The 27,916-nt window shown below is 43.3% G+C and overlaps 1 protein-coding gene across 1 annotated transcript in view; it reads right to left on the bottom strand.

The window, feature by feature from the left end:
• The window catches only part of LOC130482752 (cytochrome P450 2C20-like), a 45,009-nt gene that overhangs the window by 7,613 nt on the left and 9,480 nt on the right, over window positions 1-27,916 (bottom strand). Inside the window, exons 2-7 of the mRNA XM_056855601.1 lie at window positions 15,701-15,863; window positions 14,816-14,965; window positions 11,251-11,411; window positions 7,037-7,213; window positions 2,403-2,544; window positions 1,017-1,204 (exon numbers count right to left, since the gene is read on the bottom strand). Of these exons, the coding sequence (XP_056711579.1) occupies window positions 1,017-1,204; window positions 2,403-2,544; window positions 7,037-7,213; window positions 11,251-11,411; window positions 14,816-14,965; window positions 15,701-15,863 (981 nt within the window). The remainder of the gene's footprint in view (window positions 1-1,016; window positions 1,205-2,402; window positions 2,545-7,036; window positions 7,214-11,250; window positions 11,412-14,815; window positions 14,966-15,700; window positions 15,864-27,916) is intronic.

Genomic DNA, 27,916 nt, shown 5'->3' with positions numbered 1-27,916 from the left:
TAACAGTATTGTCTGCCTTCAAGCCTTGTTTCTGTCAGCAGAAGGGGCAGGGCCCTTTCCAGGGCTGTTACAGCCTTTGAGGGACGACTCATTGGGACACTGGAAACACCGGAAATAGAAAGATGGCAAGACAAAATAGCAGAGTATGCAGTGATGGCCAGGTTGACAAATCTACTAAATAACAGATCAATTGAAGAGTGGGAAAGAAATGGAAATCATATGATGATTACGTGAATATGTAATGCCTCTGTAGCCTTTCATTATTCAAAGTGTAGTTGATATAGTGAATAAATTCATGATTTGAGAACAATATATGTAGCATGTTAAGAGTGAGTAGGTGAGTTAATTATTTATATCTTTATATTAAAGAATATTATAGTAAGTAAGTATACAAGCCCTGACCTGGATGGCCCAGGCTAGCCTGATCTCGTCAGATCTCGGAAGCTAAGCAGGGTCAGCCCTGGTTAGTATTTGGATGGGAGACCACCATGGAATACCCAGGGATGCTGTGCAGAGGAAGGCACTGGCAAACCACCTCTTGCCAGTCTCTTGCCCTGAAAACCCCATAAGGGGACGCCATAAGTCGGCTGCGACTTGACGGCACTTCACACACACACAAGTATACAAACGTAATAACAATATTCAGGATAAGGAGTACCAATAGTAAAATATTGATATTTAAGAAAGTTAGATATGAAATAGTATGTAGTTTTTTTATATGCTAAGAAAAATACAAATAGAATGTGTATGGTTAATGTTGAATGTATAACTAAGAAAATAAGAAATAAAATCAAATAGATTGTAGCAATAATAATTTAATAGTCGATCCAGGCACCCTATGTAATATTTTATGTGTTATGTGTTTTGTAGAATGGTATGCTTATGTTTTATAATGTATGTTGTGAATTTGTATTTGTGTATTTGCAATCTGTTAGTTTAAAATTTAAAAAAATTATAAAGGAAAAAATTATTCATTTTCTCTTTAAAAGATATAATAATTTCTTAAGTCATCCTACCTGGGGGATGGTGAAACCTCTGAATACTGTGCGACAAGTCATTTCACGTGGGATATTCTCTAAAGAAAGATTTTCATAACGCTGAAGCTCATGGACAACTGCATTGGTGAAGGGCATCCTCACACGATCCTCCATGCTAGGGGCGCGATTGGCACCTACCACCTCATCAATCTCTTCTTGGACTCTTGCTGCAATGAATAACATTCAGAATATGTACTTCTCACATTCCAAGCTCCCTTCTCTCCCATGTATCTAACCTTGGACTTTTTCATTTCAAAAGCAAAAGGTCAAATTCTCTCTTAAATACATACAACTGGCATGGGACTCATTCTTTGAAGTGACAAGCCAAGATGGAAATGGGCAGGAAAATATCTCTCACTTGGGAATTTGCTTCCCAAAGTGGACATGTTCATGTCACCAAAATATTTTCAGCTTTTTAGCTTAGGAAAAAGACCCTGGGTATATTGCAGAGGTTTGCAAAACAATAAATCTCTAAAATATCAAACTATGGGGTGGGGAACTGGTGAAGACGGAAATCATCTGCTTACTAGAATTGTGGATCATCTTATGAAATGTATTGGTAAATGGTTCAGCACAGACAAAAAATGCACTTTTCATAGAATACACAGTTCTTTGCCACAAGATGTTACACACAGAGCCTCTATCTTTGCAAACTAATATGCCTCCTTTATTGTAAGGAACTCCATTATAAAAATGATAGGGTAGAGAGTGGTTTCTAATCAAGTCTAACTAACTAGGATGGATGGAGATGCAGGATCCATGCCCTACCTTTATGGTGCCAAGATGGAGAAGAGAGAGTGGTGTAGGGAGAAAACGGTGTGAAAGAGGATGTTTTCCCTGAGAGTACCAATCTACACTTCAAAGGAATAGCAAGCAGAGCAGTAGAAACTCTGAAGTCTGGAGTTACGAGACAGCGCAAAGTCCTTCACTTTCAACAGTTCTTACTTACAAACACATACCGCATTTTAAACAGTCAAACCATCCCCACCCGTTGATTACTCGGCAGTTCATTTCATAGTGACAAAAGGCCTCATATAGTCAAAATAAATATATCAGCTGCCCATCTTGTGGTTCACTTCCATCGATCAGGGTAGGAAATTACACAGAGAAGGCAATTCTAGACTGTTCCTTTCATACAGTGGCCATTAAGAAAGTTTCCTGAAAACCCTCAAAAAGAACTAAATAAATGAGGAGTGTGCAGCAACTTCATGGTACACAGAGCTCACAAACTGAAGAGTTCTCTAAAAAAACCTTTACAAAAAACCCTTGATCCCCCAGGCTTAGTGGTCTTTCCAGATCTTTATGTATTCGCGGTGCGGCCCAAAAGAGTTCCAACAGCTTTGTGGTTTTCTGGACTCTATATACCTTGAATGTGAGGAAGCTTGGCCATCACAAAAAGGGCATAGAGCAAGGCCTTGCTTGTGGTCCCTGTCCCAGCAGTGAAGATGCCAAAAACAGAGGTAATTATTTCTTCAGGGCTAAAGAAGTCATCAGCAGAGTTCTGTTCCTGTAAAATTAGTTGGGAAGGAAAGAGGAGAATTTTAAAAATTGAACAAGAAGTAGAGATTGGGTATGGAAAGAAAAGTGTGTTTTTTCATAGTTGGATTCTGTAACAAAGGTAATATAACCAGCTGATTTAGGATATCAACTTAATAGTGGTTTCCCATTAGGGCTGTTGAAAAAAAAAACCGGTATAGTTCGGATTCGGCCGAATTTGGCCCGTCTGGATTCGGGATATGCCGAAGTCCGAACTCCCGAATTCGGCGCGAATTCAAAGTTCAGGGAAAAAATTCGGCCAAATAAAGCCATTAAAAACACAACCGCGCCTTTCCGCAGCTCCGGGGGGCATTTTTTGGGGTAGAGGTCCCAAACTTTCAGCGGAGCTTCAAAGGACCCTTCTTGCAAGACCCCCCAAATTTTGTAAAGATTGGGTCAGGGGGGGCTGAGATATGGGCCCTGAAAGGGGTCCCCCCACACTTAATGTGCATCTCTGAGCAGAGCTTGCCGCCCACGCACAAAGCTCCCAGCCCCGACAAACAGCTGAGCTGCGGGGAGCAAGGGCGGGGCAGGTGCGAAGAAGTTTGCAAAGCAACACAACTGCAAAGCAACACAACTACAAAGCAATACAGCCATGCAAAGCAACACCTTTGCAACCATGCAAAGCAACACCTGGGAGTTTGCAAACCATGGAAAGGGACAGAGGCAGCTAGCTATGCATAATGAGCAGGAGGGGGTGGACTTTCCCCTTTTGATTCGGACTCGGGACCAGGCAAATGCATTCTTTAAGCCACCATTTGAAAACCAGTTTTGAGCAAGCATCAAAATAGACCTAACCGATCTTATGAATGAGGGAAAACCTGAGGACATACAACTGAAGCCCCCCCCTCAAACCAGGGAGAGACTCGAGGGGGCACACACACACCAAGCAGAATGGGTGAAAAACCCCTTTGGCTTCCCCCCCCACCCACAGAAACTGCTCCCTCCCCACACACACACAGACTCTGCTTCCCCCCCCACACACACACACACAGGAGAAAAAATATAGATTAAAGCCCCCAAAGGGGTCTTACTGTGCCTGTCTTCTGTTCTATCAGGAGGGGCTGGGAGGACTGGGTAGTCCAATACGATTCTATTTAAGCACGGGAGGTTTTGGCTTGGATTTGCCGCTCTGGAGATGCATACAGGATCGGGTGATCCATTCATCCCAATAGGGAAAAGGGGAAAGCCCATATCTCAGGACCCCCTGACCCAATGTTTACAAATCTTGGGGGGTCTCTTAAGAAGGCTTGTCTGAAGCTATGCTGAATGTTTGGGGGCTGCATCCCCCAAAATGCACCCCCTGCAGCCATGGAAAGAGAAAAGGGGGGAGCCCATATTTCTGCCCCCACTGAACCCATCTTTACAAAACTTGGGGGGTCTCTTAAGAAGGCTCGTCTGAAGCTATGCTGAAAGTTTGGGGCTGCACCCCCAAAAAAGCGCCCCCTGCAGCCACGGAAATGGAAAAGGGGGAAAAGGGGTGGAGCCCATATCTCGGGACCCCCTGACCTAAAGTTTACAAAACATGGGGGATCTCTTAAGAAGGCTCGTCTGAAGCTCCGCTGAAAGTTTATGGTCTCTACCCCCAAAAATGTGTCCCCTGCAGCCACGGAAAGGAGCAAATGTGCACACGCTCCCCCCCACGAGGATTCCTCTCTCTCTCCCCAGCCGGGCCACGCAGCAGCGGATTCCTCCAGTACTCAATCCTGACTGATTAGCCAGAAGAAGACCCAGCTTGGCCACCAATTGGCTGGGGGAGAATGCTGCTTACTGACGGTTATGCTGCTGCGCCCCGAATTTGCCGAATTTATTTGTGAACTCCCGAACTCGCTGAATTCGGCTCCCCCGTTTTCCCGCCCTTTTTGAGTTTGGTTCGTCCCGAACTAGAAACAGCCGAATCAGGGGAAATTCGGCTGTTTTTCGGTTTGGGCCGAACCGAATCAACAGCCCTATTTCCCATGAATACAATAGAAAATACATTTGTGCCAATAGCTTCTTCGTACTCTATCCAGTTACAAGGGGCAGTAACCCTACTTAATTTTACTACTTGCATTATTGGACTCCTTTCTGAATATAGAGAAACCCTTGAAATCTCTCGTATCATAGAGCCTGTGTTGAACATAAGAACATAAGAAAAGCCCTGCTGGTTCAGCCCATCAAGTCCAGCAGTCTGTTCACACAGTGGCCAACCTGGTGCCTCTAGGAAGCCCACAAACAAGACGACTGCATCAGGGTTGTCCTGCCTGTGTTCCACAGCACCTAAAATAATAGGCACACTCCTCTGATCCTGGAGAGAATAGATATGCATCATGACTAGTATCCATTTTAACTAGTAGCCATGAATACCCCTTTCCTCCATGAACATGTCCACTCCCCTCTTAAAGCCTTCCAAGAGGGCAGCATCACCACATTTGGGGGCAGGGAGTTCCACAATTTAACTATGTGTTGTGTGAAAATATACTTCCTTTTATCTGCTTTGAATCTCTCACCCTCCAGCTTCAGCAGATGACCCCGCGTTCTAGTATTATGGGAGAGAGATAAAAACTTCTCCCTGTCCACTTTCTCCAAACCATGCATAATTTTATAGACCTCTATCATGTCTTCCCTTAGCCGCCTTCTTTCCAAGCTAAACAGCCCTAAGAGTTTTAACGGCTCTTCATAGGGCAGTTGCTCTAGTCCCCTAATCATTTTGGTTGCTCTTTTCTGCACCTTCTCAAGTTCTGTAATATCCTTTTTTAGGTGTGGTGACCAGAACTGTACACAGTATTCCAAGTGTGGTCTCACCATAGATTTGTACAGGGACAGTATGATATCAGCAGTTTTATTCCCAATTCCTCGTCTAATTATGGCCAGCATGGAATTTGCCTTTTTTACAGCAGCCGCACACTGGGTTGACATCTTGATTGAGCTATCCACTACCACCCCAAGATCCTTTTCTTGGTCTGTCGCTGCCAACACAGATCCCATCAGTGTACATGTGAAGTTGGGATTTTTTTGCCCCAATATGCATCACTTTACACTTGCTCACATTGAATCTCATTTGCCATTTTAATGCCCATTCTTCCCGTTTGTAGAGATCCTTCTGGAGCTCTTTACGGTGCAGTTTTCTTTTAACCACCCTAAATAATTTGGTGTCATCTGCAAACTTGGCTACTTCGCTGTTCAACCCCAACTCCAGGTCATTGATGATCAGGCTGAAAAGCACCAGTTCCAACACAGATCCCCGAGGGAGCCAACTGCTCACATCCCTCCATTGTGAGAACTGACCATTGATTCCTACTCTCTGCTTCCTATTTTTCAGCCAGCTCCCAATCCATAAGAAGACTTGTCCTCTTATCCCATAACTATGAAGTTTGCTTAGCAGTCTTTGGTGGGGTACTTTGTCAAAAGCCTTTTGGAAATCCAAATACACAATGTCCACAGGCTCATTCCTGTCCACATGCTTATTGACACTTTCAAAAAACTCTAATAGGCTAGTGAGACTGGACCGACCTTTACAGAAGCCATGTTGGGTTTTGCTCAGCAGGCCTTGGTTTATCAGGACCATATAATGTACAAAATTGGGTCAGCAGCTTATCCATTTTTTGCTTTTTAATTTATTTTGTCTATTTATAAATTTTATAACTCAAAACCACACAATTACCCCCACTCCAGTAGAGATTAGAAGGTACTGAGAGAGAAAACAATTAAAACAAAGTATATATTGAAATGTGGATTATTGTTTGCTGCCAGAAATTAAGAAAAGGTCTCCAAGAATTAAAGCAAAGACTAGCCTAAAACTCTAACTGAATTACCTCACTAATACAGCAATTCTAAGGGGGGAGCCCAAAAGTGCTGAGGGAGCTGACTGACCTTATCAACAGTGTATCACCAAGATATGTAAGCGTAAGGGCCTGTTAGGCTGGTGCAGGCTCCCAGCACTGTTCAGTCACTCTCAGGCACTGGTACAGCTCCACAGCAGCCACCCGTCAGTGCAGCCATGGAGTAGGCACCTGCACCAGCATGGTTGTGGGTTGCTCTAGGGGTGTAGCCAGAGCTAGTCAGCTCCCTGAGCCCTTTCAGCCTAGAAATTTCGGTAATATTCAGGGTCTGCTTTTTTGGATCTCTTGATTGTTGCATTTTCCCCATATTGGTTAAAAAAAACACCCCAAAATACTAAAAAGGTAATTTGGGGTTGTTGTTTTTATTTTGGTATATCAATATGCACACACCTAATTTGGCTGGCACTCCTTACACCAGCGGGTTAGCATACTTCAAAAGCTTTTATTGGCAGTTTATATAATCTGGAGGATTTGACATACCAGGTAAATAGTCAAGTGATATTTGAAAAAAGCTTTTAATACCAAGGACATAATCTGAAAACAGCCAGCAACACCCTGTGACCACTGAAGTCAGAGTTTGAGAGAACCCTTTTATCATATTTGAAAGTTAGAAAAACATGAAAAACTTTATAAATCCCTTACCTTTTCCATCTTGATCAGGAGGCAGTCAATATAATCACGGGGGTTTTCAGGGTCCAAAGTCTGTTTGTGGGCCTCCACCCTCTCATGGAAGCAGGCAAACAATTTTTCACAACCTGACAGAAGTGTCTTATGAGGCCCAGGTAGGAAGTCCATTATTTTGGGGAAAGTGTTGTATATCTACTGTGGAGATAATGCATACAGTTAGATGCTGCATTTGTGTCTTTTTAGACATGGCTGTGGAAGCTGTGACTGGAATCTGAAAAAGTTCACAGACCAGCTTTTGCTTTACTTTAATGATATTGTTCACATGGCCAATTTGGCCCTGAACAATGTCACACTGAGATTAAAAAAAAAAAAAGTAACTATCTAACTAGCCCATAAAGAAATTAATAGAACATTTATTGGTACAGTCAATCAGACCAGTAAAAAACTATACAAATATTTTTTTTATCTTAATTATCTGGGGGGGAAATTTGGCAACTGCCAATGCAGTATTACAATACAACCCTGCTAAAATAACCCTCAAAATTTCTAATTTGGAGACAGATTCCTGGATAAAAGGCTTTATCCATCTGTCTCTAGCCTCGTTGAGCAAGTCACAGCTAAACAAAGCATACTGAAGAATGTCTGTTTGGCCAGAACCACATTGACATACTCTCTCACAATACGGCACACAGACCAGTTTTTTAACTGACTTTTGTACAGAAAGCCTGTGGCGCAGGGGAACATAAAATTCAAGACAGCTCACACCAAAGAGTCCATAGTTTAAAGGTGCATTTTTGTTCTTCCTAGAGAGTCTCCAGCAGCCCTGTTGAGAGTGGAAGTAGGATTGCCTTCTCTCAGGGCCCGGGCTCATTTAGCAGTTTTAAAATCTTGGAAGAGAACTAATTTACTTGGACCTAATTCATTATGCCATCAATCTTTTAGATTATTGTTATCCAAAGATTCTAAGCACCAAGGATTTTTGAATAGTATTCTCTTAAGATACTCCATCACAGATAACCTTCTAGAAGTCTCAACTGATAATCACCAGCTTAGAGAGTGGGTTTATAAGGCTGATACTTTGATAGATCATTCAGTAATCTTAAAATCAAAAGCAGTGCCATGGTATAAACTAATTAAAAATGACCACTCTAGAACCCTCTACCTAGCTAATATTGTAATTGCTAACATTAGGGTATCTTTTACTTCATTGTGCTTCCAACCCATGCCAACGGCATTACTGGCTGGTAGATATTCTTGACTACCAAGGGAACAATGTGTGTGCATTTGTGGAGCCTCAAAACCGAAAACTTTCCTCATTATAACCTTTTTTGCCCCCTGTATGATGGTCCTAGGGCCAAATTTTTAGTAGGAATATTATCTATTATTATGGTATATTTGGATGAGGATAAAATCAAATTTCTGCTATCTGACATCGATGCTCACGTAACACATATGGTTTCTTTGTTTGCTCTAGCAGCAAAGAAAATAAGATCTAAGGTTTCCGAAGGAGTTATTAATTACATTTAAAACAGTGAATGAGTACATTCTGGTATCCGTTATAATATTTTAATTGCTTATTTGTTTTATTTATATTGCTGTATTACAATGTTTTAGCCAATTGCATGTATGTATGACATAGTACTGTTTGTTGTATTACTATGTTTTAGTTATTTGTAACAGCCAATGTCCGTATACAATAAATTTTCTTGGCAAGGTACTGTGAGTTAGTGGTCAATCTCAGAAATAATATGTGCAGTTTCTAATTATGAAAAAAATAGATGCAATGTGTTTTTATCATATCTGAACAATATATTATACTATGCTGAGAAATGAAGATGTGCAGGATGGTTTATAATAACCAGCATAGTTTGGAGTGATAAACAGTGTGGGCTTTAGTAGAATAGATAACAAATAGGAGTTAAGAGGTATAAGAACTTAGAGGTGATATAAATAGGACCACTGGTTATTAGACAATCAGTAGAACAGAGTCTATTAAAGGATCTCAAAGGAATGTATGAAAAGGCCAGATCTGGGGACAAAATTAGAACACCAGCCTCTCCGTTTACATGTGGAGCTAATTCACTTCTCATGCAAAATCAAGAGAGTTCGATCCTGGTCTGGGCAGACAAGCCTTAGAATTCTTTAGAAGTGGTGAAAAGAACAATTGGTATAATAATTGATCCATAAGGGTAGGGAAAATAGGGATAACCCTTAAATTATGCTGAAATCTCAGTGCGGTGAAAAATAGGATACTTTTGTATTCTACAGGTCTTGTTCTGTCTCAGAATACTCTCCACAGTAGGAAAAAGATGTAAGTGAACTTTAGTAAAATTAGAGCAGCAGCCATGTTGTAATGAAAAATGTAGCTGGGAAAAGCCTGGCCTACAACAGATTGGCACTATGATATGGTTGGTGGACACGAGGTAAAGCAGCCTGAAACTAAGCAGGTGTGGGTCAGGTCATTGCAAGGTTGTAAGACCTCCTGGGAATATAAGGATGTGGCATTTGATTTTGGGGGGGGGGGGAGAGAGGGCAGAAAAAATCAGTCTCCATATGAGGCAATGCAAATCTGTGGGGGGTCTCCGCGGTCGAGCCCGCTCCACAACCGTACCTTGCCTGGCATCAGCCCATGTATCACCAGCTTCAGAATTGAGGTCGGAGGAAGGTTGCTCCTCCTCATGCCCAGAGCCTGCTTGATTGCCCATATTGCTGGACATTGCAGACCTCACACACTTCCTCCCCGGCTTCCACGTGTGGCCACTCTTTTATCCCCTTACTTCCCCCCCTGGCCACACCTCCCTGCTACTCTTCCCCATGGACCAGAGTTTTTTAAGAAGGGAAGCTTCCTGCAGGTCCTTCCGGCCTCTCTCTTCCTTCCTTCGGTCTTTCCCCGCCTTTCAGCTGTTAGGTGGGGAGACTTTGCCCCGGCCGCTTCAGCTTCCCCTACGGCTGGACCTCTCCCAGCTCCATCCTCCTTCTCCCTCCTGGCTCCTTGGCACCCACACTTTCCCCTCCTGCCTTCCCTTGCTGCCTGCTAGCTGGCAAGCGGCAGTGGGGCTAACATTGACCTTGGTCTCTCCATCAACCCAGTGAATGGTGCGTGTTCGGGTGCTGTGGCTACAGCCTGGGCTACAGCCAGAGGTCATGCCTCGGGACAAAGTCCAAGCCCAAATATGGATGGATCTGTTTTTGACTTACATTGGAGTTAGATATTTGAACTGGGGAGTTTGGAGTCTGACCCCCTTCTCCCCCCCCCCCCACCCAAATTTCTAAATTTACCCCAGACGCTATTTCCGCATAGTTCTGTCTAGACATCAGCAGCAGAGGTTGCAGAACAGGGCATGTTGGTGCTCACCCTGGCAAGAAAAAAAAACCCTTAAGGAAACTATTTCAGTTATTTTTATGAATGGATGGAATCCATAAAAGAAGACATCAACAGCACCTACTGTTTCACAAGCTGCTCCTATAGCATCCAGTTCATATTGATTTTCCATGAGAAAGAAATGGAAGAGCTCACTGCTTTCAGTTTGAGAATATCAACCTCTCTGATGGGACTACGGATATCTTATTTAATTACTTTCTTAGTCTCGGTGGGTCATTGCCAAGGGGCATACAACAGTATTCCAATTATGGAACTGAGGCTCCCTGGGACAGCAGCACATGATCATACCACACTCTGCCATGGAACTTTGGATGGCTTTGGGGCCCAAAGTCAGGAATCTTCTTCCAGAAAGAGAACTGGGAATGACAATTGTTCATCTCTCAATCAAACCTATAATCAAAGCAGATCTTGAGATTCCTCATCAGGCCACAATGTGCCCACAAAGGCACAGGAAAAAAATATCAGGGGAAATATTTCAGTTATTTTAATGCATAAATGGAACCCATTAAGAAGAAGAAAAAAAGAAGAAGAGTTGATTTTTATATGCCAACTTTCTCTACCGCTTAAGGGATAATCAAACCGGCTTACAGTCACCTTCCCATCCCCTCCCCCCAACAGACACCCTGAGAGTGTGTGACTGGCCCAAAGTCACCCAGCTAGCTTTGTGTGTAGGAGTGGGAAAACAAATCCAGTTCACCAGATTAGCCTCCATTGCTCATGTGGAGGAGTGGGGAATCAAACTCAGTTCTCTAGATCAGACTCCACCACTCCAAACCACTGCTCTTAACCACTACACCATGCTGGATAAGAAAGAAGACAGATACAAAGTACAGAAGATGCAACATACCAGTCCAAAGGAAAGATCAAAAAAGTTCATGAAGTCATCAATAATTTGCAGGTGCTCTAGGAAGACTGGATCTTTGTAGTCAAACCGAGTCCCAAAGACAACAGAGCAGATCACATTAGAAACAGCACTGAAGGTACTTCTTGTTGGATCAAATGACTTCCCTGTAGGAGAAACAGAATGGGGGCACATAACATGGACCTCCACCCTCACAGCAATTATTCCAGATGTAAAACTAAAATAATTCTTTACACATTCTGAGCTTCGGGCACTGCATCATTACTTCTGAGTATTAACTATTGGCAACATTTCTTAAATGTTACAGTGCTGCAGTCAAAGTGATGCCCATCCACTCTTGGTCTTGTTATCTTTCTTCTAGAACTTTCCAGGGCCCTGAAATACTGTCATGTAATGCAAGGGAGATGGTGAACACCTCTGAAATTAGCAAACAGCAGGATGGGGGTGAACAAACTGGAACTGAATCCAGACAAGATACCGTAATAGTGTTTCTGACTGGGGAGTAAAGCTGATTTGGGAAGAGGTCTACAACCTGCTTGAGATGATGATGTACTTGTGCTGAAAGATCAACATGCAGTTTGGGGATGCTTCTGTATTTATCACTATGCTTGAATAAGCAGCTGATAGGAGGTTGCAAGAAATGCTTTTTGTCAGCTTAGCAAGTTTAGTAACTGCAACCCATCCTGGAAAAGACAGACCTGGCCAAATCCCATATGCATTAGGATCATCCTGTAATATATTGTTCATGGAACAGCCTTTGTAGATGCTGTAATCAGTGTAGAATTTTGCAGCCAGGAGTTTTAGAGGTACCCACTAGAATGAATGTTATACTAGCATATTCCCACATATATGATAGTCCATTTTGTTTCTAGGCTCAATTCATGGTGATGACTTTGACCATAAATGTTCCTGCAGCCTTCCCCAGACCCACTTTTTATACAGTGGGCAGACTCTCCCAACAACAACAGTATCTGGTTCTGCTACAGCAGAACACAGACTCCCCCAGAGGGAATCAAATGTATATTGAGATGCTGAGAAAGGGACACAGAGAAGAGTGCAGAGCTTTAATCGACAGCAGATAGTCAGAGGAAAACAGGGGAATGATATAAGCAACTATGTCCACCTTTCAATTAGAAAGATTTAAAAAAAAAGGTTAAGGTCCCCTGTGCAAGCACTGGGTCATTCCTGACCCATGGGGTGACATCACATCACATGGGGTGACGTTTACTAGGCAGACTTTGTTTATGGAGTGGTTTGCCAGTGCCTTCCCCAGTCATCTTCCCTTTACCCCCAGCAAGCTGGGTACTCATTTTACCGACCTCGGAAGGATGGAAGGCTGAGTCAACCTGGAGCCGGCTACCTGAAACCAACTTCTGTTGGGATTGAACTCAGGTCGTGAGCAGAGGTCGGACTGCAGGGCTGCAGCTTACCCCTCTTCACCACGGGGCTCTTAATTAGAAAGGACCAATGTGAAAATACCTTCTATGCCTGCTTTAGAACTTCATAAGCACAGACAGACATCACTCACAAAATCATAGCAACACCAATAGAGGTCACTGAGCTCTGTGCCCCTACCAACTTCAAGATGTCTGGGGAATGTTAAAGTTTCGTTTCTCAAGAAGCCAGGCCAAGCTATCTGAAGAATAGTTCAATTTCCTCCTCTTGCAAGCAGATTAGGCCATTAACGCATGGCTGATTTGTCTTGCAATTCTCCCTGTCATGTCTCACACTTTTCTATCCCGGGAGCCAAAAATGGAATGCATGGTGAACTCCATGCTGCATCAATCCCACAAAAGTTCAGGGAGGGATGTACCCAAGTGAAACACCATGAGATCGTAGGGGAGTGATCAGTGCTCTGTGATTGGCTGATGCCAGTTAAGGGCTGACCTAACAACAAGTTTTTGTTTTGTTTTTAAATTGCCGGTATTCCAGTATACCATTATACCATCATATCAACATTAAACCCTCTTATTGTATAGCAATAAGTAGACTCTCCCCCTTTGCAAAATAAAACAGCCTGGCACCATGACTTTTAGGGCACTGCAAGGTTGGCGAGTGGGTGGGCGCTGATGACCCTGGCTGATGAATGAGCTCCGATGGCGAGGTGGAGGCATGGAGAATGGCTACCTCTTTGTTCTTGGTGGGGAGGGGGGAAGACGTCTCTCGTTTCATCAGTGTGCGCCCCTTCTCTATGCCCCAGCCTCTGCTACAGCAGAGGATTATGTGTGTTTGTGGGTAGAAGAGCAACGGCACAGCTCCCAGCCGTAAGTGATTCTTGTAACTGCTGCTTCTTTCTCCCTCTCCTCTCCCTCTGGGACCCAAATACCAGTGGCTGCAGGCAAAGAGCAAGAAAAACAAAAGCGAAACCCCCCCCCCCCAAGGTTTCCATTCGACTGAGAGAACGGCTGCCTGAGGAAGGTCGGGGTTGAAACCAAAGACTTTTCTCACAAGACAGTCAGGAAAGGGGGGGATACATGACCCCATCCCTGTTTTACCAATATGTTGGTATTCTGGTATATTCACCACTCCAGAGATGTACGGCCATTACGGGTGATGGCAGACATTTTCCAGAGTTCACTGAGAGGGAAGTGGGAGGAAGAATGGGAGGAGAAAGTGGAATGGGGGAGTGTCGGAAGGAAGAGGAGTCTACCCGAGCGCTGAAACACAGCAGCAGGCACTCACAATTGCTGCTGTTCTTTGTTTTTAATTGGGACAAAACTGGGATTGGAAAACCAGGGGAAGTTTCGCAACGGAAGTGGGTTGGTGCTGCACGAGGGGGAGGATCATGCATTTAGACAACGGAGATTCGCTACATTCACGGGAGAATTGCAAGACAAAACAGCTGGGCGTTAATGGAGCTCGTCTGCTTTTTTATAGGAGTCAATGGGAGTCTGCATATTAAAACTTATTCTAAATATCTAGATCAATAAAATTTTGACTCAGAAGTATTCATAAACATTCCACATGTGGCATTATTCAGTGCTACCGAATATTTCTAAAGCTGGATTTAATTACCCTGGATTTTAGACAATTATGGGATTTTTCATTTTATATTATCTCTGCTGCTTTTAATGATATATTTTTGCCTCCTGTATATTAATTTTAAGTGAATTTTGCTATGTTCTTACTGTATCTTTGATGTTTTAATATTTGTAGTCACATGTTTTTTAATTTTTTCATTGTGAATATGCTTGATTGTACCATGTTCAGTATGTATAATGTATATATCATTGTTGTAAGCTGGTATATATATTATACACATTACTGTAAGTGATCTTGGATGCTCCTTAAGTAGAAGGGCAGAATATAAGGTGGGAAGGTAGTTGTATAGTATAAGGGGGGGTAGTTGTGAATTTCCTGCATTGTGCAGGGGGTTGGACTAGATGACCCTGGTGGTTACTTCCAACTCTATGATTCTATTATTCTAACATTCCTATTGACCATTATAGTGTTCAATCCATTCCATTTCTAATTTCCAATCCCATTCCTGGAAGTTGTTCTTGCCCAAGAAAAATGCTTTCTGTTTGCAGTAAATTGGACTCAAGAGCACCTTTTGTGGCGGCAATTTCCTGAACCAAGCAACCAGCCTCCACCTGCACCCTCTCAGACATGGTTTTCTTTCCCATCCCAAAGTCCCGCAGAGTGGAAAGCATGAACCGGCGTTGCTCCTTCCATTTTCTCTCATTTCTTCCCGGTTGTCCTAAAATGATATAATTACAAGTGAATTTGTCTGTTCACAATATACCAAAAATTTCTAGATGAGAAATGGATTCTGGCGTTTCCCTTCTTCAAACTTTTGTCCTCATCTATGGTAGCACTAAGTCATTTTGCAACTATGTGTTTCAATGTTCTTAAGGATACTGAGAAAGGAAGACACAAAACCAAGAATCACACCATATGTTGATCTATTTTCCGTTTCCATCAGTGGAATGGAAAGAGGAATTTCTGCCAATTTCCCCTTCTTATCACAGACCGCTTTTCCCCGCTTGCTTTTCCTGAGGGTCCCAAGTCTCCCAGAGGCAGCATTTTGGGCTCCAATTTGAGAAGGGAGGCAGGAAAGTCCATTCCACACAACAAATTAACTTTGGATCTAACCCCCATTGTCATTTGCAATAGAACCCCCCCAAAAAACAGAGGGTATAACTAGGTACAATATTACTACATCTTCTGTTTCCCTTCCTCCATGGCACATTAAGGTGGCAATGGCATGCATTTCCATAACTACAGTATATATCATGGCCAGAGTGGGGGAAGGGGGCTCCATACAATATTATTGTTTCTGGCTGTCATACATGTTTTACTTCATACCTAAGCTCCACCTTTTTACTACAGTGCGTGAAACGGAGAGCTCTTGTTTTTCTCTTTTTAGTGTGATACAGTTGAAAACTGCATGGCATATGAAGCAGCAGCTAAAAAAAAAAAGGACAATACCCACCATGGCCCTTGGTTATTCGCTCATCGATAGGAATGGGAGGTCGCCCACCAAACTCTTCAGAGTGATTCACCAAAGCCTCTTTCACCACCTCATATCCACACAGTACAACCATAGGCTTTGGTCCCTTCCAGACAGTGAAGATGGGGCCATACGTCTTCATCAGCTGAAGACAGAACCAGACAGACTGTTACTCATAAGGCAATGAGCCCTGTTCGGGGGACACAGCCCTAAGTTTGTTGCCATTTGCCCTTAAGTTATGATCATCTTAATCCTACATAAATGGAATTATTTTTAGAATCACTTCTCATGCTACCTAAAAATCCAAAAACACCCCACAAGTGCTATCTTGTGACCAGACAATGCATCTCAACACTCTTCAGTCACTCTTTGATTCATACAATCAGATTGGTTGAAGGAGTAAAAATTTGGAAGGTTTCCTCTTGAACAGTCTTGAAAAAAATACTTGGGTATCTTGACTGGCATTGCTGAGAGTAAAAGCAAGCTGCACAATATAATAACTTTTGTTTCTTTATTTGTATGTTGCCATGTCTGCACTGCTTTTGAACAATCTGCTCTCTTTTGCACAGAATACACATAACATGAGACTAGATGACAGTTTGGCCTGGCAGACCAATGAACAAGACTCATTATTTCATTAGAAGTTCCTTGGAAAGGAATTATGAGGTTCCTCCAACAATACTTTAGTGCCAATTATTTCCAAGCGTTCCTATAGTAATGTTTTCCTGATTCAGAACAAATAAATAGTTTGTTCTGGGAAAACTCATCAGTAGCTCAACCACTAAGCAACTGTGTGTTCAGAAAATACAAAGTGAAGGAGTTGAGGATAAAATCTTCATAGCAGTACACCCAGTGTGGACAACACACAGCAAAATCTGATGACGAATCCATCTGTGGCAGGTATAACTCATTAGAAAATAAAGCGAGGAGGGTCAAAATTGGGAATTTTAGTGCCAAAGAGGCATTGAAACAGTCTGACCCAAATTATCTCCAAACACCCCCACCCCACCCCAGTTATCTGCATTGGAAACAAAGGGCCAAACTAGACATAACAGCTTCTTCATGTCTGACACACCACCATTTGAATGCCTAAGATGGGTGATTTTAAAATGTTGTGAAGCAGCACAGGGGGACGAGGCACTATTATGTCCACACACACCCACGCACATCTTTTCAAGTGACAAATCAGCCACAGCATTTTTAAATTTCCTATTTTAGACATTAAAACACCGTGCCCATGTTGAACATGAGACAGCTATTACATTGAGTTTGGCCCTAAGGTAATCTGTTGTGGCAGACATAAATGATCAGAACAGAAAGCGAGGCATTTGGAAAGTGGTCCTCAGCTTCAGGATGATAGTATTTGCAGTGCACACCCTGAAAGGAATAGAAACATTCTAGCCAAGTTTATTTCCAAAACTCCCATCCCCCTGTTATTTGCAATGGAAGCTAAGACTCTCGGTCTGTGGCTGACATAAAATACAGACAGGCATCAGATAAGGTTCCTTCAAGAGATGAGTGGTCAAAAAAAAAAAAAAACCCAAAATGGAGACTAAAGAATGGGGGTGGTTATTCAGGCAGAAGAACTTCAAGGGAACAAGCAAAAGGGCTCTCTACAAATGAAGCCCTCGGGTTAATGATGTTAATTAACTATTTTTAACTACCAAATAAAAATTCCTGTATAATTTACTAGGCAGAGAACATCACACTAGGCTCAGAAAATATGGCTAGGTGGGGTGATTGCTAATTTTGGCAAGCAAAGATTCATTGTATCAAAATATTGTCGAAGGCTTTCATGGTCAGAGTTCATTGGTTCTTGTAGATTATCCGGGCTGTGTGACCCTGGTCTTGGTATTTTCTTTCCTGACTTTTCGCCAGCAGCTGTGGCAGGCATCTTCAGAGGAGTAACACTGAAGGACAGTGTCTCTGTATCGTTGTTTCCAGCAGTTTAAAATAACTCCACAGGTTTATGATTCTCTAATGTACTCCGGAGGTGCACATTAGCAGCCTTCCATGATTGGGCTGTTGTGCAATGAATCTTCGCTTGTGATTGTGACTAATGGAACGACATTGTTGTCAATCTCATTTGGATTGTGACTGAATAAATTTCATATGAAATAGGAACTACCAGAGTCCTATCTCACAATTCAAATTGTTATTGGGACTTGTCATGGATTTATATAGTGATAAGCCGCGTAGAGCAGTGTGGTAAGCTGCAGTACTGCAGTCCAAGCTCTACTCACAACCTGAGTTCGATCCCAACGGAAGTCGGTTTCAGGTAGTCAGCTCAAGGTTGACTCGGCCTTCCATCCTTCTGAGGTCGGTCAAATGAGTACTCAGCTTGCTGGGGGTAAAGTGTAGACGACTGGGGAAGGCACTGGCAAACTACCCCATAAACATAGTCTGCCTAGAAAACGTCAGGATGTGACGTCACCCCATGGGTCAGGAATGACCCGGTGCTTGCACAGGGGACTACCTTTACCTTTTACCTTAAGCCGATCAGTGTTTAGGACTGACAAAGAAAAGAATCTCCTTGGCTCTTTAAAAACTATAAGCAAAGTCAGAATGGAACTGTGAAAATGCAAAGCTAAGTTAGAGTTCATATTTGTTCATATTTGTTAGAGTTCATATTTGTTAGAGTTCATATTTGTAAGTATGGGGTTTATGGTTAGATAAGTTACAAGCACCATTTGTGAATGTATTTTGTATGTTGGAATTTTGTGAAATGTTAAAAGATATAGACTTATAGCTGATTAAAGTACTGTCCTTTTAGAAACCTCCCGGTACTAGCTGGAAATTACAACTGCTATTACAACTCATCTCCAGTCTATAGAGATTAGTTCACCTGGAGAAAATGGATGCTTTGGCAATTGGACTCTATGGCACTGAAGTCCCTCCCCTCTCCAAACCCTTTTGTCCTCAGGCTCCGCCCCAGAAACCTCCTGCTGGTGGCAAAGAGTGACCTGGCAACCCTAGCTAGGCTGGGGCTGCCAGAGAAACAGTAGACCAATCTGAAATGGAAGGGGCCCCTGGTCACCCCTTCCAGGGCAGGGCCACCTCCCACACTCCATCCCCTTTTTAATGAACCCCTTTTAAGGCATACAGCATCAGGTGCGTCCATCCAACAGCTTTTATTTGTATAACATCAACTCCAACAGGCCCCAGCTATAGCTCACAGCAACATCAACTAAACTAGAAACTGGTAACAAGAACTCCGCCTTGTGGGACCTAACTAACTCCTATAGATAATGGGGGGGAGCAGACTATACCATTATACACATGTATCACAGTAAATAATACCACATCCCCCTTGTTCACTTTGGTGTGGACGGTGAAGTCCAAATGCTGCTACATATAGAATCAGGGAGTGGCAGCACTAAACCCACCACTGAGGTTTGCCTGTACCGCTAAAACATAATCTTGAAACCTAGCAGGCAGCCGAATCAGCCATCCACTCTTTGTTCGCATGACTTCAGCTGGGGAGTTATCGTCTGGTGATGGGAGCATAGCTGAATCGCTATGATCTTTCTCCTCTGTCTGATCTGAAGTCTCAGCTGGGGTCTGTCCTGAGTCAACGTGAGCAGGGATAGGAGCAGATGCTGAGGGTACAGAGGAGCAATCTTTTCTCCTACACACTGTTCCTGTTCCTCCTACATACCATCATTCGATGTTTCAACAGTGTACGAGTGCAGTTCAGCCCTCCTTTCTATGACCGATGCTGGTACCCATCTTGTGCGCATCTGCAACCTCACGCTGTCCCCTTCATGCAGGGGTGGAAGGGGTACAGTTCGTTTGTCATAGGAGGCCTTCTGGTGACTCTGAAGGGCTGTCAGTTTCTGTGGAACAGCCACAGGCAGTCTGGGCATGAGAACGCAGAGGTGGCTGGAAGAGTGCTGCATAAGAGCCACCCCATAAGAAGTTGTGCAGGGGCATACTCCAGGCCTGAAACAGGCATGTTCCATAAGCTGAGTAAGGCCAGATGAAGATCCGAGCCTTACTGTTTACCAAGTGATGCCTTTTTAAACACATATTTGATGGTTTGAACCATGCGTTCAGCCTGACCATTGGATTGGGGATAGCCAGGGCTGGAGTGGGTGATGGAAATACCCCATTCAGATGCAAAGTGTTTCACCATGGAGCTTGCAAATGGGACATGGTCACAAATGAGCTCTTTAGGGATACCATGTCAAGCAAACAAAGCTTTCAACTTGGCCACCACTGTGTCAGCCATCTTGTCAGGGAGCAGCATAACCTCAGGGTATTTAGAATAATAGTCAACAACAATCTGGTAGGACTGGCCAGCAATGTCAAAAATGTCGGTAGCCAACTTGTACCATGGCAATTCTGGGATCTCATGGGAGATCATGGGCTCCTTGCAGTTGCTAGGTTGAAATTCCTGACATGGCTCACAGTGTTCAACCTATTGTTCTATGTGAGCGTTCATGTTGGGCCAATACATCAGCTGGCGAGCCTGAGCCTTCGACCTCTGCATACCTTGATGGGGAGAGTGAAGCAGGGCAAACATGTGAGACCGTGCACCTTGAGGAATCAATATTTTTGGGCCAACCATGAGTAAATCATTTTCAAACCAGATTTGATCCTTGAGGGGCCAATAAGGCCTAAGAGCTGGTTGAATCTGTTTTCGCCAGCATGGCCATCCATGAAGATGCAGGGCTTTCAGTGCCTGTAGGTCATGGTCCGCACTAGTGTGATCCTGCAGTTGCTTTAGCAAGGAATCACCAAAAGGTGCAGTGTCTGCCAAACTGTAAATTACTCTGTCCTCAAAAATGGGGTCAGGCGATGAGGGCGGGGGAAGCGTAGTAGCCCTGGAGAGGGTGTCTGCTACCATCACATCTTTGCCCTTAGTATAGACAATCTCAAAGTCATATTTTTGTAACTAAAGCAGCATCGTTTGTAGTCATGCTGGGGCCTTTCCAATGGGTTTGGCTAGAATGACCTCTAGGGGTTTATGGTCCGACTGGACTATCACTGGGGCTCCAAACACATACTGATGAAATTTAGTCATGGCAAAAAGAATCGCCAACAGTTCCTTTTCAATTTGTGCATAGTTCCTCTCAGCCTCTGTCAGTGCTCTGGAAGCATAAGCAATAGGTTGGTTCTGTTGAAACAGGCAAGCACCTAAGCCATCTTTGGATGCATCAGCTTGTACCACCAGTTGCTCTCCTGGATCAAAATATCGAAGTACAGGAGCAGTTGAAATGGCTCATTTAAGACTATTCAAGGCATCTTGCTGCTCAGGCCCCAATTGCCAAAATACATTGTTTTTTCAGCAGGGGTCGCAGTGGTGCAGGGAGGCTCAATTCATTTGGTATGTATAGAATTTTCTAACAGTTAGAGCGGTTCCTCAGTGGAACAGGCTTCCTCAGGAGGTGGTAAGCTCTCCTTCCATGGAGGTTTTGAAGAGGTTAGATGGCCATCTGTCAGCAATGCTGATTCTGTGACCTTAGGCGGATGATGTATCTTAGGCGGAGGGTATCTTGGCCATCTTCTGATCGCTAGGGGTGTGGGGGGGAGGTAGTTGTGAATTTCCTGCATTGTGCAGGGGGTTGGACTTGATGACCCTGGTGGTCCCTTCCAACTCTATGATTCTATTAGGCCAGGTATTGTATGGTACCTAAGAGTCTCTGAAGGCCTTTCTTGTCCACAGGTGGGGGCATCTTGTTGATGGCTTCCACTTTGTCATCATCTGGTAGGATGCCATCTTTGGAAAACACATGTCCCATATACTTGACCTCCTCTACTAGGAACTGTATCTTTTCCTTATTTTCCTTCACCCTCCTGTGCCATGCCCTTTGAAGGACTTGCTGTAAAATGGTGTCATGTTTAGGGCTGCCAATTCGGTTCGGCCTGAACTGAAAATCAACCGAATTTCCCTTGATTTTGTGCTTTTCTGTTCGGACGGATCCGAACTCAACACTGGCGGGCAACCGGGGGGGGGGGGCGAATTCAGCGAGTTCGGGAGTTCGGGAATAAATTCGGCAAATTCGGCCGTCAGTAAGCAGCATAACCGTCAGTAAGCAGCATTCTCCTCCCCCGGCCAATTGGTGGGCAAGCTGGGTCTTCTTCTGGCCAATCAGTCAGGATTGAGTACTGGAGGAATCAGCTGATGTGCGGCCCAGCCAGGGAGAGAGAGAGAGAGAGCGAAATCCTCGTGTGTGTGTGTGTGGGGGTGCTTGTGAACATTCGCTCCTTTCTGTGGCTGCAGGGGGCGCATTTTTTGGGGTACAGACACAAAACTTTCACTGGAACTTCAGATGAAGCTTCTTAAGGTACCCCCCAAGTTTTGTAAACATTGGGTCAGGGGGTCCCGAGATATGGGCTCCCCCCTTTTTTCTTTCCATGGCTGCAGGGGGCACATTTTTGGGGGTACAGATCCCAAAATTTGAGCGGAGTTTCAGACCAGTGTTCTTAAGATACCCCCCAAGTTTTGTAAACATCGGGTCAGGGGGTCTCAAGATATGGGCTCTCCCCCTTTTCCCTCCCCCCTTTCCCATTTATGTGGCTGCAGGGGGCGCTTTTTTGGGGATATAGCCCCCAAACTTTTAGCATAGCTTCAGTGAATTATTCTTAAGATACTACCCAAGTTTTGTAAAGATGGGTTCAGTGGGGCAGAAATATCGCCTCTCCCCCTTTTTCTCTTTCCATGGCTGCAGGGGGCGCATTTTTGAGGGTGCAGATCCCAAACTTTGAGCGGAGTTTCAGACCAGTGTTCTTAAGATACCCCCCATGTTTTGTGAACATTGGGTCAGGGGGTCCCGAGATATGGGCTTTCCCCTTTCCCCTTTCCCCTTTCCCCTTTTCCCTATTGGGATGAATGGAGCAGCCGATCCTGTGTGCATCTCCTCTCCAGAGCAAAACGTTCCGTGCCTAATTGGAATCATCTTGGATTACAGCCTCTCTTGAGGGAACAGAAGACAGCCACAGTAAGACCCCTTTGGGGGCTTTAATCTATAATTTTTCTCCTGTGTATGTGTGTGTGGGGGGGGGAAAGCAGAGTCTGTGTGTGTGTGGGGAGGGAGCAGTTTCTGTGGGTGGGGGGGGGAAGCCAAAGGGGGCTTTCGTTGGTTCTGCCTGGGATGTGGGTTCCCCCTCGAGTCTCTCGCTCCCTGGTTTGAGGGGGGAGGTTTCAGTTGTGTGTTGCAAAGGTGTTGTTTAACAAGGTTGTGTTTGCAGTTGTTTTGCTAATTTCTCCGCTGTTGTCGGGGCTGGGAGCTTTGTGCATGGGCGGCAAGCTCTGCTGAGAGATGCACATTAAGGGTGGGGGGGACCCCTTTCAGGGCCCATATCTCAGCCCCCCCCTGACCCAATCTTTACAAAACTTGGGGAGTCTTTCAATAAACATCCTTTGAAGCTCTGCCAAAGGTTTGGGACCTCTAAGCCCAAAAATGCCCCCCCCCAGAGCCGCGGAAAGGCACGGTTGTGTTTTTAATGGCTTTATTCGGCCGAATTTGTTTCCGAACTTTGAATTCCCGCCGAATTGAACAGATCCGAAGTGGGGGAGTTCGGACTTCGGCACATACCGAACCCACAAGGGCCAAATTCGGCCAAATCCGAACTGTACCGATTTTTTTTTGACAGCCCTAGTCATGTTTGTCTTTATCAGCAGCCGCAATGATCATGTCATCTGCAATGATGTGAACTCCCGGAAATTCACCAAAGCATTCATAATTCTTCAACTGAAATACTTCACTTGCAGACCTTATACCAAAAGGGAGTCTGTTGAAGTGATATCGTCCCCATGGGGTGTTGAAGGTACACAGCTCAGTGGATTCCTTGTCCAGTTTTACCTGCCAGTAGCCGTCCTTCTCATCTAAAATGGTAAACAGTTTTTTACCAGACAAGTGTTTTCTGACATCTTCAACAGTGGGAATGGAAAAGTGTTGCCGCAATACTGCCTTGTTGAGGTCACGAGGATCAAGACAAATCCTAAGGGAGCCATTTTACTTTTGTGTAATGACAAGGCTGCTGACCCAAGGGGTGGGCTTTGTGACCCTCATGATGATGCCCAGTACCACAGTTGGTAAAGGGCGCCCTTCAAGTTATTCAAAACAGAGTAGGGGATTTTCCTGCACCCATGGGCAACAGGAGGGACTGAAGAGTCGAGAAAAATGTGGTGAGTGCCAGAAATTGGCCCATGCCTTCAAAAACATCTGAGTAGTGCCCAAGGAGGTCATCCCCAGGTTGGGGTACAGTGTGGGGCACAAAATGGAATCACCTGAGGAGATCCAGACTGATGCAGGCATCCCTTCCAAGTAATGGGGGATTATCATTATTGACCACAAAAAAGGGTCAGCTAGGCCTTGTTATGGCCTGCACTACATTGGGCGATGATTGCCCCTGCTGGTTTTATGATGGCACCTCCAAAAGCAACAAGCATGGCTGGTGATTAACATCTAAATTTTGCCCGCCATTGATCTTAACTTAATTAAAAGGTATCTTCCCTCTGAATCCTTAATTTCTGCTGTTACTTGAAAATTTCAGGGCTGGGAGTAAACATAAAAAAATCGGAAATTATGTGGTTCAATGGAACGAAAAAGGAAAAAGAGGAAGTCAGGAAATATACAGGAATGAAAACAGGCGTTAAAAAAATTAAATACTTGGGAGTACAGTTACCAAAGAATATAGAAAGAATGGTAAATATTAATTATAAGGAGATATGGAAAAAGATGAGTAAGAAGATGGAGGAATGGAAGAATAAAAACTTGAGTATACTAAATAAAATTAGGGCAGCCAAAATGTTTATAATATCAAAAATGATGTACTTGTTTCAGACTCTCCCGGTGGAACTAGATTCACGGCAAGTGGGCGCGTGGGATGAAGCTATTAGGAAATGGGTATATGGAGGAAAGAAGGCAAGAGTAATGAAGAAAATTATTTATGCGCCTCAGGAGGAATTGGGATGGGGTCTCCCACAATTACAACAGTATTATGAAGCATTTCATTTAAAAGCACTGATGGAGATTGAGGGAGCTGAAAATATGAAATGGATAAGAGTAGAGAATGAATTAAATCAAGGTATGGGGAAATATGGGATATTTACAGAAAATTTAAATAAAGCTTTACGATTAACCAAGGGCCCGACACGGGCAGTATTGAGTGTTTGGAAGAAATGGAAAATGAAGTGGATGAACAAACAATCAAGATGGACCCCAATAGTCTGTGTGAAAGAAAGTGTTATAGATGGTAACTTAGGGTTAAAAATGAAAAATAAGGGTTATTATAGAGTGAAGGACATATTAGATCACCAAGGAAATTTGAAACCTTTTCAGAGAGTATTAGATGAAGTGGGCCAAAGACATTGGCTGGGACTGAGGGGATTATATGAAGCAGTAAAACAAGGAAGATGGGGAGAATGTATGAAAAGAGAGGACAATGAATTGGAAGAGTTAATAAAGAGTGAAGCATATATTAGAAAAGGATTAGCAGGGAAAATATACAGAATGATGATAAGAGATAAAGAATTTATGATTAGAATAATACAGGCAAAATGGGCAAAAGAAACCACAATATCAACACAAATGGTGAATAAAATGATGAAGGGTATTAAAATGTTGAAGATGGATAGATATAAAGAGTTGGAAAGGAAAATAACGCTGAAGTGGTACCGAACACGGGCCCAAATAGCACATATGATCAAAGGAATGAGACCGAATTGTTGGCATTGTAATGCGAAAGAGGGGTGGTTCTCACATTTGTGGTGGGAGTGCCCAAGGGTAGTAGAATTTTGGGACAAAATACTTAGTAAAATTAGAGAATTGTTTAAGATTACACTTCAAGTAACTGTAGACCTGATGTTTATGGGAATAATGGGTTGTGAGAAGGTAGAAAAGAGTGAACAAGAGATGTTTAAAGCGATGATATTAGCGGCTCACGCAGTTATAGCTCCCTCTCTTTCTGTCTCTTTCTTTGTCTCCCTCTGTCCTTTTTTTTCTTTCTCCCCCTCTCTCCATTTCTTTCTCCCTTTCTCTCTCTTTCTCCCTCCCTCCCTTTTCCTTTTTCTGTTTTCCTTCTTCCCTTGCCGATCAACTGTGGGCTGCGCCCCCATGGCTCCTCGTTTGCTCGGGCCCACTGCTGGCTGCCCTCCTGCCTGTGTGGCCTCCCCTGGGGTTGCCAACCTCCAGGTGGTGGCTGGAGACCTGGCAACCCTAGCCTCTCCCCCCCACTGGGAGATCTACACCTGGTATAGCCCCTGAATGATGTCATAAATGTGCAAATGGCCCTTGGCAGGAAAAAGGTTCCCCACCCCTGCTTTACTTAATAAGGCTTGTCTAAACTGATTAAATTATTATTTTTCCACCACTGAGCTTGGTAGATCTTGGAATAGCTGAATTCTCTTGCCTTTGCATTCTAGAGGTTTCTCTCTTTGAAGTCTTAATATTGAATCTTTTGTTATCGTCTGTGTGAATTTCACTAAGATGTCTCTTGGAAGATGTTATTTCTCACTGCGTATTTTGAGTTGATTCTGTAGATGTTATAGATTATGATAGGTTGATCTTCTAGCTGCAAATATTCTTGAATCAATTCAGTAAAGCTCTCTAGTAAATTATCCTTTCTGAAATCTTCCTCAAGGCCACGAAAACGTAGGTTAGCTTCTCTGTTTTGTATCTGCAGGATCTCAATTTCTGTTTCAGCATTAGCTTTCCAATTTTTGTGTTCTTGGACCTTATCTACAAGCTTCTGATTTGATGCTTTAAGTCCTTTAATCTCTTCTGCATTCTCCCCTATCTTCAAATCTTTGATTTCCAAAAGTGATGTTGTTGTTTCTAATTTGAAAGTTTGCAACTCTTCTTTACGCCTACTTTCTAATCCTGCTAGCTGTATAGTAATTTGGTCAACCACAGCTTTAGCTGTCACGTTAGACATTGTTTCTGTAAGTTCTCCCTCCAGCTCTTCCTCACTTGATGATTTATCTTTCTTTTTTCCTTTTACTCTTCTCTTAGTAACTTGTTGTCTATGCTGTTTTCTTCTTGTTAACATTAATCATACACTCAATTAATTACAACTTTAGTCATATATCAGATTTTTCACCGTTAACCAATGCTCCACAATAATCAACCTCCCCTGAAATCAGTTATAACACACAACAATAATTAATTTTAAAAAGGAAACAATTTCCTTATTTAATCAAAATTTAATCAGCATTAATCCATTAATAAAAAGCACTCCAAGCTTCAATCATCAACAAAGTTCAGTCAATGTTGTACACTTGATCATTAACTTTAAATCAATGAGAAATTAATTAATTGAATAAGTATTTGAGATATTAATAATATTATTTGAGTTTATATTGTTCTAAGTTAATTCATTAGTTTGAGGATAGTGTCTAAAAATTAAGTCTTATTAGTTCGCATAAAATAAAAAACAGAAAAGAATCAATAGATCTTTGGGTGGGGTAAAGCACTACTTAAATAGGGTTAAGCCACAATGAAAAAGAATAGTTATAGGTTAGTACAGCAATCATTTTTGGCCTATATAGTTAAAAAGTATAGAAAAAATCCATGAAATACTGTTGCATTTTCAGCCAGTAGATGGAGCTCTTGCCTCTGGTTACAGTCTTCCTGACCGGTTTTCTCTTCTCAGTAAGTAATACAAGTTAAATAGTGGGATTTTTAGGGGGGGCTTGTCTTGTAATGTTATAGGTGTCTTGTATTCTGTGGGGGGGAACGTTTATTACTCTTGGGTTCCTGGAGAGGGGGATGCACTTGAGAGACTTTTATTTCAACTGTTTTGTATGCTATCCAGCAATGGCGCTCTCCACCAAGCTCACCATTCACTTTTACTTTTGGTTTTGCCTTCACAAACTTAAGCTTTCTCTTTCTTGCCTTGTTTTCTCTCTTGATGTTCCAACCTTCCCCTCTCCCTCTTGCTTCTTAGCAGAGTGTGTAGATTTTAATTCCAAAAGTCACAGTTTCTCCACTCTGCTCCGTTCCTCTCCCCCCTCCCTTTTCATTTCTAAGTTGACACTCGCCCGATCAGCCGCTTCTCCTTGTCTCTGCCGGCTGCACTTAGAGTCTTCGCCCCCCCATCAATATTCCTCAATTGCCAATTGCCCAAAGGAGAATACAATTAATGATTTAAGTTTTTCCCATTTACCCTCCTTTCACTCATGCACACACACAAAGATGGTGGAGGCCAGCCTGGTTGGACTTTGCCGCGGTCTCTCTCGCTGAATTCGCC

The sequence above is a fragment of the Euleptes europaea genome, chromosome 1 (genome assembly GCF_029931775.1).
Source record: "Euleptes europaea isolate rEulEur1 chromosome 1, rEulEur1.hap1, whole genome shotgun sequence".
NCBI classification, from domain to species: domain Eukaryota; kingdom Metazoa; phylum Chordata; class Lepidosauria; order Squamata; family Sphaerodactylidae; genus Euleptes; species Euleptes europaea.
Note: the sequence above shows the minus strand (reverse complement) of the source record. Positions and strands in the feature narration are given on the sequence as shown.